Source organism: Aulostomus chinensis, chromosome 10 (genome assembly GCF_037954235.1).
Source record: "Aulostomus chinensis isolate RoL2024-O1b breed Wild chromosome 10, RoL_Achi_v1.0, whole genome shotgun sequence".
NCBI lineage: Eukaryota > Metazoa > Chordata > Actinopteri > Syngnathiformes > Aulostomidae > Aulostomus > Aulostomus chinensis.
Genome location: NC_141329.1, coordinates 8,665,910 through 8,682,170, shown reverse-complemented (window position 1 = coordinate 8,682,170; position 16,261 = coordinate 8,665,910). Strand labels below are relative to the sequence as shown.

The following is a 16,261-nucleotide window of genomic DNA, read 5'->3' as shown; positions in this document are numbered from 1 at the left end:
TCAAAAGACAAACAGAAATAAAACGCTGGCTTTGAATTTTGGTTTTCCTAAGCAAGTTAAAAAGTTTATCCTTCTCAATTGTCAACAAACTGGTTATGATTGCTGTCAATTGTGTATCAGTTGGTGAGTGATGTTTAAAACAAGGAAAGGCAGCGAAGAGTTAATGCAGCAATTAGGTAAAATACACACATATTTAATATGTATAGAATATTTGCTAATCTTGCTGCCAAATGTGATTTAATCATAAAAAGTACTTAAAAAATCCTGCAAAAAGCGATACAGGCCTTAACGTAACCATCGAGTCATGACACATACACCGTGTACTTCAGGGGGCTACTGCTGTAGAAGGTGATGGAGCTCTCATTTGAGATCCTCTGATGTGTTATGAAATAAAATGAATTAACACAACATGAGCATCTCAGTCAGAATGAGGGAAATGCCCACCACCAATGAAAGGATGTAACTGACAATCCACACCAAATAAAGGCATAAATATACTTCAGACAGACTCTCCAAACTCGGGGGGCGGGGGGGCGTGAGGAAGTATTGCACTAGAATTAAAGCGAGCTAGCAAAGGCTAGAAAAACAAACACCTTCTCTCATTAAAGATAATTACAGCCGTACAGGAGATTGGAGACAGGGATAGTGGAATAGCACGGCTAGAAATAGCAGGCTAGTCCCAAAAGAGCATCCGCGGTCTGGTGCACGGAAGCTGGCTTGCAGGTCTCAGCGGGTCCATAAAGATACTGCAGCAGAGGTTTTGATTTATTGCAGGAAAAACATAGTTGTGGGTTCTGACCCAGTCGTGTAATCCCTGCCAGTGAGCCCTGGATGGAGTAGAAAGAGAGGTTGATTTTTTTTTTTTTTATAATCTGTTCTTGACTTGATACTGAATTAGTGGGTGCATTTTTAGATGTACACATTTACATTATCTTGTATAATGATTGATTTTGAATTGATACCAACACTACTAAAACTACAATGACTCCAACCAGTAACAGTTATATTAAATATTATTAGTTTCCAATCTGATTATTATATTTAGTTATAAAGTATTGTTGGAACACAAAATTAACCTTCACTGTTTTATTTTATGAATGTAAAGATATCAACAAAAATAGACACTTTACACCAGTGAACTGCCAGGTCAATTGTCTGGAATGACACTGAAGTCTAAACTACGGACTACTTTTACTTGATCTCTCGCGTGTTCCGGGCGTCACCACATTCGCCTGTAACTAAACCAATTACAGGAATTTTGCATTCTACTCAAGAACAATTAATATTTCCTTTCTCAGAAGACCTCGGATGTTGTTTCCTTTATTCCACAGAGTTACATAATAAAGCGCCTACATTCCTGCAGTGACTAGTAGCTGGGCTGTGTTTTTTGGGAAAGGTATGTTCATTTAATTTCCTACATTAAAACTTAATTACATTAATGTACAACATGATTGTGTCTCACTATTTGTCATCGGGGTGTTTTTGTTTTTTTTTTGGTCGCCTGCTTTCTTCTGAAAATGAACTCTCCAGCTGCTCCACTTCCTGATACACCTGTTTATCAGGTGGGGTAGTGCGCTCAAGCGCTGGCTGCAGGAAAGGTTGAGTCACGACAGAATAGACAATGGACGGACTTTTACCGAAACTTTGACGCAATTCTCACTTCTTCTTTTTTTCGTTAAAGGGAAACAACGCGTTTTTTTAACGACCAAAATGCGTGGAATGCTCCACGGGAGTTCGTTTTTGGACGTGTTTGTACTGCTTCATGTACTCGGTGAGTAAACAAGCCGGAGCTCGTTTCAACAGTTTCAGAGTGAGTTTCGACGTTTCCGTTGCCTCTTATAGACTTACTCTGTAAAAAAAAAAAAAGAATACATTATCCATATTAATTAAGGAATCGTGAATAGGTTCATGTTTTTATTTGTTTTGCGTGAGCTCGCATAACCTAGCAACACTTAACGCTGCTTCCACGCTTCCACGAACGAAACGGGCCCTTTTAGAAAAAAAAAAAAAAAAAAAAACTTTTTGAAAAAGCTGCCTAAACGAAGGGACGTGCATTACCTGAGGCACAGGTCCACTCCTAGAATGTATAGTCTTTTTTTTAATTATTATTATTTACACAGGTTAAATTAACGTTGAAGGATTTCATTTGAAGTCTTTTTCTGTGGATTCAGAGACACTCCACGTTAATGACATGTCGAAGCAGAGACCAGGCAGGGAGGGTCCCAGGAGCTGGTATGTTGTCAGAGGAGACACCTGCATGTGTGCCAAGTTCATCACAAACATGGCACTGTATGGGGTTAGTTCTTTGGTTTGGCTCGGCTTCTTGGTTAAACACATAGAGAGACACCAAGCTGTGGTCTCTGCACACCACGCTAACATCAGTTGCCCGTCAGTTACCCCTATTATGGTTTTACCATTTTCATTTCTATTGTGCCCTCCTTCCTCTGACTGTCAGGATTAGGTCTGCACAATTAATCCAAATTTAATTGATATTATAATATGTCCTACAGCAGTAAGCATTTTTTTTTAAATCAAAAGAAGACATATTTGCGTGATTAAAATATTTATTCGAAATTAAATCTCCTGGCGCTGCAGAAATCACCTGCCTACACACCATATTATACAGATATTGTTACCTCTAATATTGCAAATATACCACAATTAAAATATTATTCAAAATAATTTCTAGTTGTAATTCTGGCAAATGCTGTCTTCCTCCTGACTAAATGTCCAGACGATTTGTCCTGAATGAAATGGGAGCCAATACGACCAGGATGAACTGCCCAGTTTCATCCTCCTCCTCTAATCGCTCAATGGTCAGCATCTCTTCAAGTTGAAAATGTTTCATGATGACGCAGCTTGATGTCCCCTTTCATGACAAGATAGTTTTGTTCGTGTTGTGGATTCACACACCCCCAGTGTCTTTGTAGATATAACGGCGTGATATCTCTTTACTTCTTAGATAAACTTTGTCCTTACCACAGGGTTTGAGGTCTGTGATGGAATCAGCGAGGTCAGTTTAAGATTGTGTATCTGTTCATCACCAGGCTTATTTTGCCCTCGTGCTTGGAGAAAAAAAAAAAGAAAAGATTTGAAGACTTTGCTTTGAAATGACAATTCTTTTTTCTTTTTTTTTTTAATGGGTTTTAGATTGTCATGAAATTTGGGTCAGACAGTCAAGATGGCCTCAGGAGGGAGCCTACTCACTGGAGATATGCTCACTTGTCCTTTCTGGGCTAAATACCACCTCACACGGTGACTGCGATTGTCCCCGTATTTGCAGTGGTTGACATACATCCTACAACAGGAATATGCTGAGAGCTTGAATTCATCTTTTAGTAAGATAGATGTAGATATATATATAGATATATAGATAGATAGATAGATAGATATATTTTTTTTTGCACAGGTAGTCTCAGATCAGTTGGCTAACTGTGGGTGCTATGGGGGGACGTTCAGTTTTATAGCATTGCCATGTTGTCCCTCAACCAAAAGCCAAGGGGATTTTGACATTAGTTTTTTGCTGCAAATAAGCACTGTGCTGACTCAAATAAACTCTATAATCATTTTTGATATGTAAATACGATGGTTAGAAGTGCAAAGCCAAGGAACCAGGGTAGTGCTGCAGTTTATGATATTGTCTGCCAGCGTAGAGCCCGCACATTGGATTCCCTCTGTTGCCTCTTGCTGGGTGAAGGAACCGGGTGGAATAGTGTGACCCTCTCACATGCTACATCCTCCTGGTGGAACTTGTCATCGTCAGGTGAAAAGACTCATCCCCCAACTCCTCAATGTGACGGAGGAAGACAAAAGTAGATTTAAAAGAAGAAAAAGACAGAGCAAATCTTCAATGTCATGCTAGCTTCATGACAATCTCTGTAGTCTTGTTTAGCCACATAAAAGCTTCAAAATTCACAAGTGCAGCATTTACTGACACCGTTCATGCCACAGAAGAAAATGCTAACGTTAACCGCAGATGTAATTTAAGGTTTTTAACTGTGCCTCTGTATTGTTCAGGAAATAATTTCTGCACAATATGTGTGTGTTTTCTTCAATAATTTCTTGTTATGAGAAGGTCATGTGCTGCAAACACTGCTCTTGCTTTGTGAATGAAGTATAAACAATGAAAAAAGACACATCTTGCATAAGTGTGGCTAAATGTCACTCAATTTTAGTGTCTACCGAGAGGAGTTTGCTTCTTTAATATGAAAAACTTGTCATCACACTGTGGGAATGTTTTTGATGCTATCAGATTTTTTTTTTTTTTTTTGTAATTTTGCTTCCAGTAAGTGAGTAAAATGTCACTTGCAGTTCACCTGAATATGTTAATCAGCTCAAGTTTCATTTCTCATTGTTTTTCTCCTCTTCTGTGTCACTTTGCCTCCAGAATTTTTTCTACTCATTGTTGTTGTTTTCCTTCCAGGCCCCTCCCTCATCTTCTCCATCTCAGTGAATACTCCAGCAGAGCTCCATGCCTCCAAAGGGGACACAGTCACATTATCCTGCACTTTCACCTCCTCCAGTAGGCCGACCAGTAAGATGAGTATCGACTGGTCCTACAGACCCCAGAGTGGAGGGCCGCCTCTCACTGTGAGTATGGGTCATACACACTTTCATGAGGACATTAAAGCGCTCGCTCAGTCTATTGTTGACTCTCCACTGGTGTTCTTGCACTTCAGTATAGAACATGTAGAGGTAGACCTAAAAAATAAAATCACACACTTTCTATCCTGTATGCACTCACATATTTTAAAGATGCACACTCTCATATACATACAGTGCACTCACATTTCCTGGTGGTCTTTATTTAGGAGAGTGCACTGCAAAAAATAGTGTCTTGCAAAGTGTATTTATTTACTTTCTTGTCTGAAAATCTCATTACACTTAATGTCAGTCAGAATAGCAGCTAGCACCTCAGATTTTTTGAAACCATGTAATCTTATTATAAGAAAGTAGTTTATCAATGTTAGTAAACTTGAGTTGCTACATGTTAGCTGACTCTTCTTCAAGTGTAATGAGATTTTCTGGGTAGTCATTCACTACTTGGATCTAGAATATCCATTCTGTGTTCTACCTTTCAACATATTTTTTGTTAAATGCTTTTGAATATTTAGGATCTTCGTAACATCGCACCAGTTGGTTTATTTGGTGGCAGAAATCCCATTGTATCAATTACTAGATCCACTGATTGGACATTCGATTGTGGATACATAACAGTTTTCATAGTTGTATTGCCCCCTCACTGGTGAGAGCCCTGGGCTAGATGGTCCTCTGTCTGTCTTGTTCTGTTTTACACATTTTGGAACAGGTGTCCACAGGCACTCAAGAAAGAACTGAAAAGATTTGGAGGTCAAAGTTCAAGGTTGCCCTTCTCAAATGAATGCAACATTTCAGGATCATTTTGAGATTTTTGTGGTCAGAGCTCAAGGTCACTGTGACAGCACACATCAAGGAGGCATACAAACACAATGCCGTATTTCTAGTCAATGATATTACACCTAACATCATTGGAAGTGAAGCACAAACAAAAAAACTTCATTCTGAGCTTTGGAAAACTGTGGCTGAATGAGCTTGAGATCATTTTTAGCTACGTATGGACAAAATGTCTGAGCAAATGAAAGGAGAAAATGAATTCTTGATTTCAGACAGGTTGGAAAATAAGTGCAGAACAATCAGCAGAAGAAAAAGAATGGATAATACAGAGTATTTATAATTGTTTGGTCACTGTCCTGATCAGGTTTTAATAGTGCGGTTTCAGTGTGGTACTCAAGGCATGACTAAATTCTTCCCATTTGACTACTCAGACCTCACACAGGTTCTGCAGGTTATGACTTCCATTGCTGCCACTGTACAAAGAAGACGTGTTTGACAATCAGGGTTTTTTTTTTTTTTTTTTTCTTTTTGCATTCTTGATCTGGTTCCTTGTGCTGATTTTTTTTGGATCCAGCACTCTCATTTGCTGCAGTTAGACTTTCCACCTGCTGAATCAGCATCGCTCTCACGGCCAAACACATTCCATCTCAGCCTCTGTGTCTTCCAGACACCTCCCCTTCAAACCCTAACTCCATAGCTACCTTTATCCCTCTTCCTCTGCGGTGGTATTGTGGTCTTGTTGTAAATGCGTTCCAATGTATCCACCCCAATCCATCACTGCACTCAGTCCTTTAACCCTCTACCATCAGGGTTCAGTTTCAGTGACCAGTCCACTAAAATCGCCCACCTAATTTAAGCAGTTCCATTTGGACTTGAAGATAGCCATCAAATGCGGTTCTGTATAATTGCATTTGGACCGCTGGAATCCATAGTGTGGTAGTTGCAACCCTATATGCTATCATTTCCGTCAGGAGCACTCAGAGTTAAGTGAAGGCTAATGTTTTGTGGCTCCCTGATATGGAGTGCTATTGGTTTAGTCATTTTGATGAAGATGCCTGGCCTCAAAGTGTGTAGGAAGAGAAGGCGAAAACGATCACAGTGATAGTGTTATGTCGAGGGAGTGTGTGCGCACAAGTGTGTTTCCTTTAGAAGATGGCATGGTACTAAATGGTCTCTAAAAGAGGTGCGTCCATTGCTACCTGAGAAACCACACCCGTGCTTGTATATCCTGTCAGGCCCATAACAACTAGTTTGTTTGTTTATTCACAGGTAAAAATTATGTGGCAGTCTCCTCCTGAAAGATTTTTTTTTTTGTTTTTTTTGTTTTTTGATTTTGTTTCTAAGCTCTCATTTACTTTGCATCCAATTTCATTAGTGGTTTTGACTGGTTTATTGATGCCCTTCTGTCCCTGGTTGTATATCACTCTCACAAAGAGAATAAATAAGCATGGGAAAAGCTCCATCAGAAATATAATTTTCCAGCCTTGGCAGGCTTTAGTGTCAATCTGAATTGCTGCAGTGGTCTGGACCCCCCCCCCCCCCGCCCCCCCCATTAGAATTACTTTTGAAGATTGGAGAGGAAAGGCCGTGATTGACTCAAATATCAGGGAAAGATCATGGTGAACAGAAAGAATTTGTATGTCAATTCTGCTGAATAATATTTAATAAGTCTATTATGACCATCTAAAACTTTATTTAGACACTTTAGTGAAATGTGTCTTACATAAGGCAGTCAGTGGCAGCTCTTGTCTCTTGGCAGAGTCACCATATATCTCCAGAGTTTTAAAGCACCATTGAATTTAATCTCTGTGACTCCAAGCTGCTCTCATGGAGGTTGGGCTCTGCCAAGTCTTCAAATGATCAGCCGTGGATGAATAACAGTGCAGGGAGATGATATTTATCTCTGCCAAGCCTGCAATCAGTCTTCTTAAAAAAAAAAAAAAAAAAAAAAAAAAAAGATGTTCAAGTTGTAAAATCATAAAGCTGTATCTATGGCAGTGATTACTCAGGTGAGTCTCTGTTGCCTTTGATTTTGATTCCTCAGCTTAGTAGAGAGGCTCAGACACAGTTGCTCTTGTTGACATTGTCTCCGGTGTGTAAACCTTTAGATGGGAAAATGGGTTTCTGCATGAGGCACATGCTTGATTCAGGCCTCGCTGTTACAATACCTGAATGAGTTGTCATGTACACAATTTTTTCCCCCCTTTTATTCTTTTGTAAATACTTTACAATGACCGATGCGGTAGGGTAAACAAAAGTAAACGTCCTGTTTTGAAAGGAAAAAGGGATGACAAGAGATAATAACATAAGAAATGTTGCTGTAGCATGTCACAAATGAACATGGTGCTCAAAATACTGCAAATGTTGTGAGTGTTTCTCCTGCTCATGGATAAAATATGCAATCTTAACATGGTTTTAGGAGGAAAAATAATGCAGGGTTGCTAAATTTTTGGAATATTGTGTGAATGAATGGGAGTAAACTGGAGCTTTCGGGGTGAAACTAACTGTATATATCCAACCAAACCCAGAAATAAACATAAACATGTTTTGTTCTCATAAGCAGATATGCATGCACACATTTGAAACACTCCTTTGAGTAGAGTAGATGAATATTCATTCAGCATGCTAAATCAAAACCAAGCCAGCAAAAGGTGGCAGAAACTACATACATGCATGTTGATTTTGTAGCTTAATTATCTTTGATCAAATGCATTTATCTTAGTACTATCATCTGATCTGACTGGTTGTAGTCCTTGGGGTCAAATACAGTAATGAGACTTCAGAAGCCCTTCTGTTGTGTGAAAGATGCTAATTATCTGTGCAAGTGATGGAAGAATACACTGTCACCCAAGATATCCAGTTTATTCCTATTAATTCCCATGGAAAGTTTCTAAGTTATTTGATTTAAAAAAAAAAAAAAAAGAGTGAAAGAGAGTGTCTCAAGCTTAACTTCACAAGGGAAATTTCCAGAAAGTTTCTAGAACTGTAGCACCACTTGTCAAACGCCATCTGAGAAGTACAGTGCTGCGGGATTTGATGGGAACATTTAACAGTAGATTTCATTTTTGCATTGAACTGATTAATTTATGTACCTGATGATTAGGGAGCTTGGTTGCAGGAGAGAGAAGAGTTGATGAGCTTTTCACTCCAAAGTGCAGTTACGCTGTGAGACATTGCTAACACGCTACTGAGGGCTGTGTGGTGTTCTGAATAATACAGAGGTGATAATTGTGTCATTTCTGTGCGAAGCAGATTTATACTCTTCCTGTTAATGGCACATTCTCAGTCAGGTAATTGTGATTTGATATATTTTGGCTTTTAATAGTCTAATCGCCGGGATTTATGGAATGGTGCAGTGATCCATGGTGGATTCTCAATGTGGCATCCTGCAGGACTTTAGCATAGCATGGGCTAACAATATCCACAACCCTCCCAATAGTACAATAAAGGCTCTGAAGTGGCAAATGTATTATGAAATTATTATGTTCATGCCTTTTTAGTACTCTTTTAGTCCAATGTGAAGCAGCTGTATGAGAAGTTGTGATGGAAATGCATCCATGTTGTATATAGAAGAAATCAATAACTTCTATCTGGTTTGTTTTAGAGTACAGTTGATGGCCCTGAGGATTTGAGCTTATCTGACAAAAAAATCTGAAAGCCTCTTGATATTTTTATGCCTCTCATCTAATATGACTTGCTCAAAGCGAGATGCAATTGGTTGGAGATATGGTCTGGCCACTGCTTTTTCTTCATTTTGGAGTTTAGCTGTGTTTGGTTCCAATTTGAACAAAGATACTTTTACAAATTGATGTAGGAAGAAATATTTTTCAACTCAGCTGCACACACCAGATGAAATTCCACCAATTCATCCTCATGCACAGTATATTTGTATTCATGTCCCAGATTTCACATCAGTTTAAACCAGTATACAAAGTAAATCTGTATAATATCCAGATTAACCTGAACACACAATATGATTTGCTATATTAGAATGTTTTACATCACTTGTGGGGATCTGCATCAAACTATGATATTTTCCTGTCCGTAGAATATGACGTACCAAAAGGGCATGCCCTCAGCACTGTAGTGCTTAACGGAAAATGGAATTTTGACTCACTGTTTGCCCTCATTGTCATTTTTCATCATTAATCACTTGAAATTTTTCCATTCTTTGTTGGAAAATAATAATGATCATGCTATTTTTTATGTCCTTGTGCCTATTAAAAGCGCTTTATCTGCAATTCCCAAATTGGGGGATCAGAATTTCCTTAGTAATCATGTTTAGCCAATTTTCAGTAATGACATAGAATTGAAAAATAACAGGAAAATGCTATTTTTGCCACAATTGTTAAAAAAGAGAAATATCATTGATTTTTAAATCAAGTTTAATTTGCTGTTTGGAAAGGATTGTTGGTGTGTACGCTGTGTTTGTGTGCTTCAATCATCTCCAGGGATTGTACAGGCTTGTGAGTCTGGCACCTTGAAGCAGCAAGAATATTACTAAGGGAAAAAGGTAGACATTAACAAGCTTTAGGAGTTTTACTACTTGCTTTCTGAACATGATATTCTCTTCCTGTCTCACTCAATGGGACCATGCATGTCGTTCTTTTTCCTCACACTACTATATAAATATCACACTCTTACTGATGGTCGTGTTTATTTTTTCTTCCTTCTCTCAACAGTTCTTCCACTTCTCCTCTCGTGCCTTCCTTCCTCTTGAGGGCCAGTTCAGCGGTCGTATTCTGTGGCAGGGAAGCCCGGCTCGAGGGGGAGCCTCCATCTCTCTGGTCAACGCCACACTTAAAGATAATGGGACCTACACATGCTCAGTCAGGAACCCACCAGATGTCCACGGGTCCCCGACTTCACACACTGTCCTCACTGTCACACCAAAGGGTGAGTTGCTGCACTTACCTACAAATTTGAGTCCAGCCGTGTTTGCACATTTAGATGCAACAGATCGTGATCATTACAAATTTTGAAGCGTGCTTTTATTGTAAGTGGTAGAGTTCATATGTCTCAGATTCAGGGATGCTCTGATTTAACAACTATACTTCTGTAGCTGATATTCACCTTCAAGGTCTTCAGGTTTTGATGGTCAAAGGTCACACAGACCTCACTAAACATGTTTTTGACCGTAACATAAATGTTCAAATTCAAATGTTAATTATGAAAAAATTCCATACACGTGTAACACCATGAACTGATGACTCGATCTCAAGTGAGATTGAAACTTACATGATGATGATGTGCAAAAACATGTTCTGGAATGTATGAATCACATCTCAGTAACGCCGTCAGATGATAAGTTTCATCTGACTAAAAAAAAGAAACTGAAAACCCTCTTAAGAGAAGAAAACAAACATTGTATTATAGGTTTAGGCACTTTTTAGCTTGCTTTCACGGCATGCTGTGGATGGTACGAAATGTAGAAGTGTGTTATCTAGATCAGATTTAAGTTACCGGATTTAACGGGCAGTTGTCAATGTTTGAATTCTCATACTCAAATTGACATGAAGTCATACTAATAAGGACAAGGGTTCTTACAACGAAAAGATTGCATCTGTTCAAGCACATCAAAATATAGCAGTTATTACTTCTAGCTTCAGAAGCATAGCTTTGAAAGGTGTTTTCAAATGATGGGGGACATACTCACTAATATCTATTCATAAATTCAGTGATTGCTGACTGAGGGTTGTGAATTTTGCTCCATCATTTCTTACTTATTTTTACATGCACCCCAGTATCCTGGCTACGTTCAGGAATTTGGATTATCCTGGTTATGTTTTACAGAGCCTACTCAGGCTTTAGAAACTTGATTTAAGTGTTTGTTTTTTGTGTTTTTATATGAACTAGAGGCTAAGATAATGGGTGCAGATGATGATAAAACTAGATTCTGTTCTTTAGATTTATATGGGAGCTGAATAACCTGGTGTCTGTTGTTCCTTGTTAATGTCATTTTCACACAAGATCCAAACCAGGATACGAGTCAAAAGACAGGAACCAATGTGCATGCAAACAAGCCGCACTTGCATGCAAATTGCTCTGGGAAGGGATTTCTCTGCAGCCACCATGGACGAATGATCGCTGTCATCAATAACCGTCTCAGTGGACAAAGAGCTCTGTCAGTCTTGGTTCACAGACTGAATAAATGTGAAGCTTTTCTTCCCAGTGGGGAAAAAAAAAGCCATCTGATTTTGTAAATGTTTGTTTTCTGGTGTCTTCCTGCTTAATTGGTCACAAGTGATTCTTGCTGATTATCAAGCACAGTCAGAACTTTAGGGCTGTTTTATTCTATGTGCTGTGTATGATACGTATGAAAATAAATAGTCTAAATAAGACAAATGTGACATCATGTGGCCATAAACAGCATTTTAATATGTCTATTAATGACCTAACTTCCTGCTCCTCAGCACCCAGCCTTCGTTTTTCTGATGTTGCAATCCTCTTGGTCTTCATCATCCTCCCCTCCACTGTCATCACCCTCATTCTGATTGGACGCATGCTTTGTCCCACCAAACAGCACAGCCAATCAAAGGTCTACAGGTCACCCATAGAGGTCACAGAGGGGTGAGTAGATTTGTTCAACCAATCACTGGAGTGGGTCTCCTGGGGGTGATACAGGCTTTGAGGTTACAGATGGGCCTGTAGATTTGTAATTTTATGAAGGTTAAACAAGAATGTGAGTTAAGGGTTTGATTTCAGTCCAGTCTGCTGGTTAGAGGAGGAAGATGCTGTGATTCAGCACTGTGTCCAGCATTTAAGTCCCTAATGATCTGAACCACAGGCTGGTTTATCTCTCCTTCTTTGAAGTCATGCCTCTTAAAGGGCTGTTTTTCTTTCTCTTTGGTTGATGTAATACAGGAAATAAAAGTAGAAAATTCACGTTGAACAGATTCATGCATCTGGTCATTATTTGCTTTGATTATTCTGCTACTTGTATATATTTTCCCAATTTTCACCTCTTTTTCTTTTATTGTCTGCAGTACTGCATTTCCTCCTCATTATTCTCTGCACTTGGAGCCACACTGAGATGGCCCTGCTCACCATAAACTGGCCTCAAGTGTCTCCTTACATCCCCGAACACATATTTAAGAGAGGGAGAAGATAAAATCTGGAGAGAAATCATTTTCATTGTGCTCCTTAAGAAGCAGCTTTTACAAAATCAAAGAGCTTTGTTTGTGGAATGACATTTTAACTTTACACACCACATGGGTTTGATACACAGGACCTTCTGGACAGCTGAGGGATGAACCATCTTTCTACACAGAGAGGTGTCCCTGTTGGTATTATCTAGCCCTAGTGTCTCATCCCCAATTTTATTTGTGATAGTTTGATCTTTTTAATTTTGTTTTAAACTTTTAAAATTCTTTATAGTGAGCATCTCGTTGATTGGTCCTTGTCAAATCTACTGGCCCCAGCATTGCTTGACTGGATGCTTTTATTCCCAGTTTGGGTACACCAAATCATTATTTGGCAAAAAGAAAAACCGAAAACAAAAGCTTTGTTGTTGATTACTCATTTGTCTTGTAATGTAAGTTTTGAAAAGTCTGGGACTCCCTTAAAGTACCCTAAGCCACTACATTGTTGAAATTCTATCACAGACAAACTTCAACCAGTCATCAAAAGAATGTTAACATCAGAAGTCTTGTGGTTGTGATATAATTGATGCTACTGCAGCATCTATGCTAATTTATTCTGGTTGTTTTGGTTGAAGCTTCCCTCTGATCTAACACCAAAAATGTAACCTGTTGGTCTGAACCCCTGTTGTTAGGCCACAGCTTGTAAATACAGTCTGAATACCCCTTTTAGAATGATGATGATGATTCCTCTCTATTCTGCCTTCATCAGAGAGGAGTATGGCATCGATCCACCAGGCGCCAAAGTGAAGAGGGCCACATGCTGTGACCTATATCTGATGGTACAGTAGAACACATTTCATTATGCTACACTGTCCTCCATCCCATAAATAACTTAATGAGACATGTCTGCCAGATATGTTTCATGTGTTAAATTTTACATGTCCTCCATGTCTGACGACATGACTTGAGGCTTTATTAAACATTGATTTTTGTCAGTGTATTTGTTGTGTCTGGTTCCGAGTGTAGCTCAGTCTGACTGTCTTGTTTTCTGCCTGTCCAGGACTCAGAGGACGAGTATTACAACTTCAAAAAGAACCCACCAATGCATGACGGCTTTGCTGAGTCTCAGTGCTAGAGAACCCTGCTGGCCGGGTCGTGTAACTGCAACATTTAATGCTTGGAATTAATTGGAGGTACTAGATGGAAATCACTGTTAGATTAATTTCTTCTGCATGGTCAACCACTCTCCTGACTGCTCTGTAATTGAGTTAACTTGTAGTGGTGACCGCATTAGAGGAAGTGTGTTTTTGTCTCTCCAGGACTGTGTGTTGCACCATAAAATATCTCAATTATGTCTATTTTGACTCTTCAATCTGTGTTAAAGCAGAAATCTTAAAGCCGATATTGAGGATAAGAGATTTTCTGTCTGGTGCCACTGCCAGGTGACACATTCACTCTGTGCACACAAACACAGATGAGCATCACATATGTATTTATATCTTGTTCATGTTTGCGTGTCACCAAAGAATGTATTGTTGTGAAGGAGCTATATTTTCTCTTATTTATTGTTACAGCGGTCAGTGCCTTTGCTGAGCTGCAGTGGAACATTTCTGTTATATCTGTAATGTTTAGAGAGAAAACAGGATTTGATTGACAATGTGATTCCTTAGGAGTATTTATAATTCACGTGATACTGTAAATACATTTCTATATCATCAGTTCTCTGTACCATATTGTACCAAATTATTATTTTTAGTTTCCATTTTGATGCATTTTTGCCAAAATAAAATGTTAATAAGCAGATTCTTTGTGAGGAGATGACTTTTTAATGACATGCTTCCAGCTACACATTATTAAAAGATCATTTGTAAGCACACATGGATAGTTTTGTTGGTAAAGATGATACCGTACGGCCGCCATTTCCCTTTCCACTCCGTCTTTGTTTGGTCTGTTGAACTATTCATGTATGGGTCTTTTCCACTATGCATGAATGTTCTTGAATATTCCTTTAAAATCTCCTCAGGACAGCAAGGGTCTCGTAGCTTCACTCACTCATTGCGAAATCATCCTTCTCATATATACAATTGTGGGACTTGAGACTAAATGAAAAGAGCTCATAAAAACCTGCGATTTAAACATACAGAAGACGGTAAGTCCTCATTCTGTCTCATTTATTCTCCATTTCTCACTCAGTTCCTTCTGACCCTCTAGGTTTTAATAATTCACACACTGCTATGGTGAAACAATTATCATGCCTGCTTCGTCTGAGCTACCATGGCAACAGCTTACTCATGTTAAGCAGAAAATAAGATATAATAACCAATAATTGAAGAAGGAAGATATTTAAATATCTCTCTGGACAGATGTTGCTAGGGAGTCTGTTATTTAGAATTTCTTGTCCCCAGAATATGATTGCTGTAAATCACATTGACAGACTTACCAGTCCAAATGTAGATCACTCAATATCAGTGAGCCAGATTTTTTTTTTTTTTTAGTAAAATTAAATGTTCTGTTAACTTCAATAATATCTTTGGGCTCAGTAGTGAAGAGGATCCATTCCTCCCTAATGATGTTGTAGATTTGCCCAATTTATCTATCACCTGTCTGCTTGCCTCCAACTGGCAGGGAATCTTGGCTCACAGGACATGTTGGTACAAATCATTGAAATGAAATACAAAACTCCTAACCATCAGCATCAAAAGAAGCCAAACCTACCAGACTGCTGAACTTTTTATTACCTTCGCCAAAGAAGTCATGTGATTGTCCTAAACTGAAACCTAATGGTGGGCTATGGGCCAACAGCAAAACTGCTATTGTTAAAATGTCTTGTCTCTTCCTTTTTTTTTTTTTTTTTTTTGTTGACCTCACTTGCACCAAACTGACTGATCAAAATATGAACGTATAACACATATTTAGGGATCCTCCATATTTCAGGAGAAATCTAACCTCATGGAGTAAAACAAGGTTTTTACTTTTTTTTTTTTAAATTCTGTTTTAATTTTTATGATGGTGGTACAGTGGCTCCAGCACGGGATCTTTCTGTATGGAGTCTGCATGTTCTCCCTGTTCCTGTGTGGGTTCTCTCTGGTACTCCAGCTTCCTCCCACAGTCCAAAGACATCAAGAGGGGACGAGGCTGATTGATACTCTAAATTGACCGTAGGTGTGACTGTGAGTGTGAATGGTTGTCTGTCTCTATGTGTTGGACCTGTGATGGACTGGAGACCTGTCCAGGGTGAACCCTGCCTCTCGCCCGAAAGCCACTGGGATAGGCTCCAGCCTCCCCCCCCCCCCCCCCCCGCAACCCCGGATAAGCAGTAGAAAATGGATGGATGGCTGGAATTTTTATGATGAGGTATGTGGGCATACAGAGGCCTACTTTACTATTGCATCGAAGTTGCTGCCCTACTTTGGACAGCCCTAATCGAAGGTATCAAAGTATAGGCTTTTTGGTGGATCCTAATGGTGTGGGCTATTTGTTGTTATGACCCCAGCTCTGTTGGGATATGAAGTAACACAATTAATCAAGATGGAGAGGTTGTGGAGAGCTCAATTCATGAAAATGAAACAAAACAACAAAAACATGAGTGACAATAATAAACATAATGAAGCTAAACATACAAACAACTATGTGAGTAGAATTTGAGTATTTGTGAAATACATCTAAATACCTTGTCTTGTACTCCAAAAAGAAAAAAAAAACCCCTGTGCTGCATGTACCACATTAAAACAGAAGAAGGTAATTAATAAAAGGTAGCGCTTTCAGCCTGGCCAAGCGGCTCACACGAATCACAGCTGCCAGCTGAG

The 16,261-nt window shown here is 39.1% G+C and overlaps 1 protein-coding gene across 1 annotated transcript; it reads left to right on the top strand.

Moving 5' to 3' along the window:
* Window positions 1-1,554: 1,554 nt before the first annotated feature.
* On the top strand, window positions 1,555-14,265 carry mpzl3 (myelin protein zero-like 3). Its single transcript, XM_086215881.1, has 6 exons — window positions 1,555-1,771; window positions 4,424-4,590; window positions 10,056-10,269; window positions 11,787-11,943; window positions 13,225-13,294; window positions 13,516-14,265. Exons 1-6 carry the CDS (start codon window positions 1,711-1,713, stop codon window positions 13,588-13,590), a joined length of 744 nt encoding a protein of 247 aa, XP_086072007.1. The 5' UTR covers window positions 1,555-1,710; the 3' UTR covers window positions 13,591-14,265.
* Window positions 14,266-16,261: the final 1,996 nt, after the last annotated feature.